At 43.3% G+C, this 2,500-nt stretch overlaps 1 protein-coding gene across 1 annotated transcript in view; it reads right to left on the reverse strand.

Moving 5' to 3' along the window:
• The window catches only part of LOC133638411 (glutathione hydrolase 1 proenzyme-like), a 113,557-nt gene that overhangs the window by 1,499 nt on the left and 109,558 nt on the right, over nt 1-2,500 (reverse strand). Inside the window, exon 16 of the mRNA XM_062030971.1 lies at nt 2,398-2,500. This exon is cut by the window's right edge and continues 11 nt beyond it. Coding sequence (XP_061886955.1) covers nt 2,398-2,500 — 103 coding nt within the window. The remainder of the gene's footprint in view (nt 1-2,397) is intronic.

Consider the following 2,500-nt stretch of genomic DNA (forward strand, 5'->3'; position numbering starts at 1 on the left):
GCTACATCTGTAAGTGCAAGTTAAAACTCTACTATGCAAAGCGAAAGCCATTTATCAACAACACCCAAAAATGCTGCCGGCTTCGCTGGGCCTGAGCTCATCTAAGATGGACTGATGCAAAGTGGAAAAGTGTTCCGTGGTCTGACGAGTCCACATTTCAAATAGTTTTTGGAAACAGTGGACATTGCGTCCTCCGGACTAAAAAGGAAAAGAACCATCCGGATTGTTCTAGGCGCAAAGTGGAAAAGCCAGCATCTGTGATGGTATGGGGGTGTTTTAGTGCCCAAGGCATGGGTAACTTACACATCTGTGAAGGCGCCATTAATGCTGAAAGGTACATACAGGTTTTGCAGCAACATATGTTGCCATCCAAGCAACGTTATCATGGACGCCCCTGCTTATTTCAGCAAGACAATGCCAAGTCACGTGTTACAACAGTGTGGCTTCATAGTAAAAGAGTGCGGGTACTAGACTGGCCTGCCTGTAGTCCGGACCTGTCTCCCATTGAAAGTGTCTAAAATACGACAACGGAGACCCCGGACTGTTGAACAACTTAAGCTGTACATCAAGCAAGAATAGGAAAGAATTCCACCTGAAAAGCTTCAAAAATGTGTCTCCTCAGTTCCCAAACGTTTACTGAATGTTGTTAAAAGGAAAGGCCATGTAACACAGTGGTAAAAATGCCCCTGTGGCAACTTTTTCGCAATGTGTTGCTGCAATTAAATTCTTTGCAAAAAAAACCCTTTAAAGGCCTACTGAAAGCCACTACTACCGACCACGCAGTCTGATAGTTTATATATCAATGATGAAATCTTAACATTGCAACACATGCCAATACGGCCGGGTTAACTTATAAAATGACATTTAAAATTTCCCGGGAAATATCCGGCTGAAACGTCGCGGTATGATGACGTATGCGCGTGACGAAGTCCGAGTAACGGAAGTTATGGTACCCCGTAGAATCCTATACAAAAAGCTCTGTTTTCATTTCATAATTCCACAGTATTCTGGACATCTTTTGCAATTTGTTTAATGAACAATGAAGGCTGCAAAGAAGACAGTTGTAGGTGGGATCGGTGTATTAGCAGCGGACTACAGCAACACAACCAGGAGGACTTTGTTGGAGAGCAGACGCGCTAGCCGCCGACCTCACCTTGACTTCCTACGTCTCCGGGCTGCCAAACGCATCGGGTGAAGTCCTTCGTCCTTCTGCCGATCGCTGGAACGCAGGTGAGCACGGGTGTTGATGAGCAGATGAGGGCTGGCTGGCGTAGGTGGAGAGCTAATGTTTTTAGCATAGCTCTGTGCGGTCCGGTTGCTAAGTTAGCTTCAATGGCGTCGTTAGCACAGCATTGTTAACCTTCGCCAGCCTGGAAAGCATTAACCGTGTATTTACATGTCCACGGTTTAATAGAATTGTTGATTTTCTATCTATCCTTCCAGTCAGGGCTTTATTTTTTTTGTTTCTATATGCAGTTAAAGCATTTCGCCGATGTATTGTCGTGGAGATAAAAGGCACTGAATGTCCATTTCGCGTTCTCAACTCTCATTTTCAAGAGGATATAGTATCCGAGGTGGTTTAAAATGCAAATCCGTGATCCACAATAGAAAAAGGAGAGTGTGGAATCCAATGAGCCAGCTTGTACCTAAGTTACGGTCAGAGCGAAAAAAGATACGTCCATCACTGCCTCTCAAGTCCTTCACTGTAACGTTCCTCATCTACGAATCTTTCATCCTCGCTCAAATTAATGGGGTAATCATCACTTTCTCGGTCCGAATCTCTCTCGCTCCATTGTAAACAACGGGGAATTGTGAGGAATACTAGATCCTGTGACGTCACGCTACTTCCGGTACAGGCAAGGCTTTTTTTTATCAGCGAGCAAAAGTTGCGAACTTTATCGTCGATTTTCTCTACTAAATCCTTTCAGCAAAAATATGGCAATATCGCGAAATGATCAAGTATGACACATAGAATGGATCTGCTATTCCCGTTTAAATTTTAAAAAATCATTTCAGTAGGCCTTTAAGTTTCTCAGTGTGAACATTAAATTTCTTATCTTTGTAGTCTATTCAATTGAATATAAGTTGAAAAGGATTTGCAAATCATTGTATTCTGTTTTTATTTACCATTTACACAACATGCCAACTTCGCTGGTTTGGGGTTTTGTATGTGGTATATGGCATTGATTATGTTGGACAAGTGCAGAATTACAGTGTAAATGTAAATAGTGGACAATCAAGCTTCTCGGAGTCACACACTACGTGGACTAACAGCTCTTCAGCATTACAGCTACAGACACAGCAGTGTTTACTAAATTCACTTGTAAACTAGGCTAACATTGTGGACAACACACTATTGTGGTGCATCTAACGTTACTTTCATTGTGTTGCGCTCACTCTGTCAAAGTCGTGCTCGGCGACGGTGTAGTTGGGGCTCAGCTGGTTGTGCAGCCTGGGATCAGACACGGCTTTCTTCAAGTCGTAGTCAAAGAACAGCGCC

The sequence above is a fragment of the Entelurus aequoreus genome, linkage group LG21 (assembly GCF_033978785.1).
Source record: "Entelurus aequoreus isolate RoL-2023_Sb linkage group LG21, RoL_Eaeq_v1.1, whole genome shotgun sequence".
NCBI lineage: Eukaryota > Metazoa > Chordata > Actinopteri > Syngnathiformes > Syngnathidae > Entelurus > Entelurus aequoreus.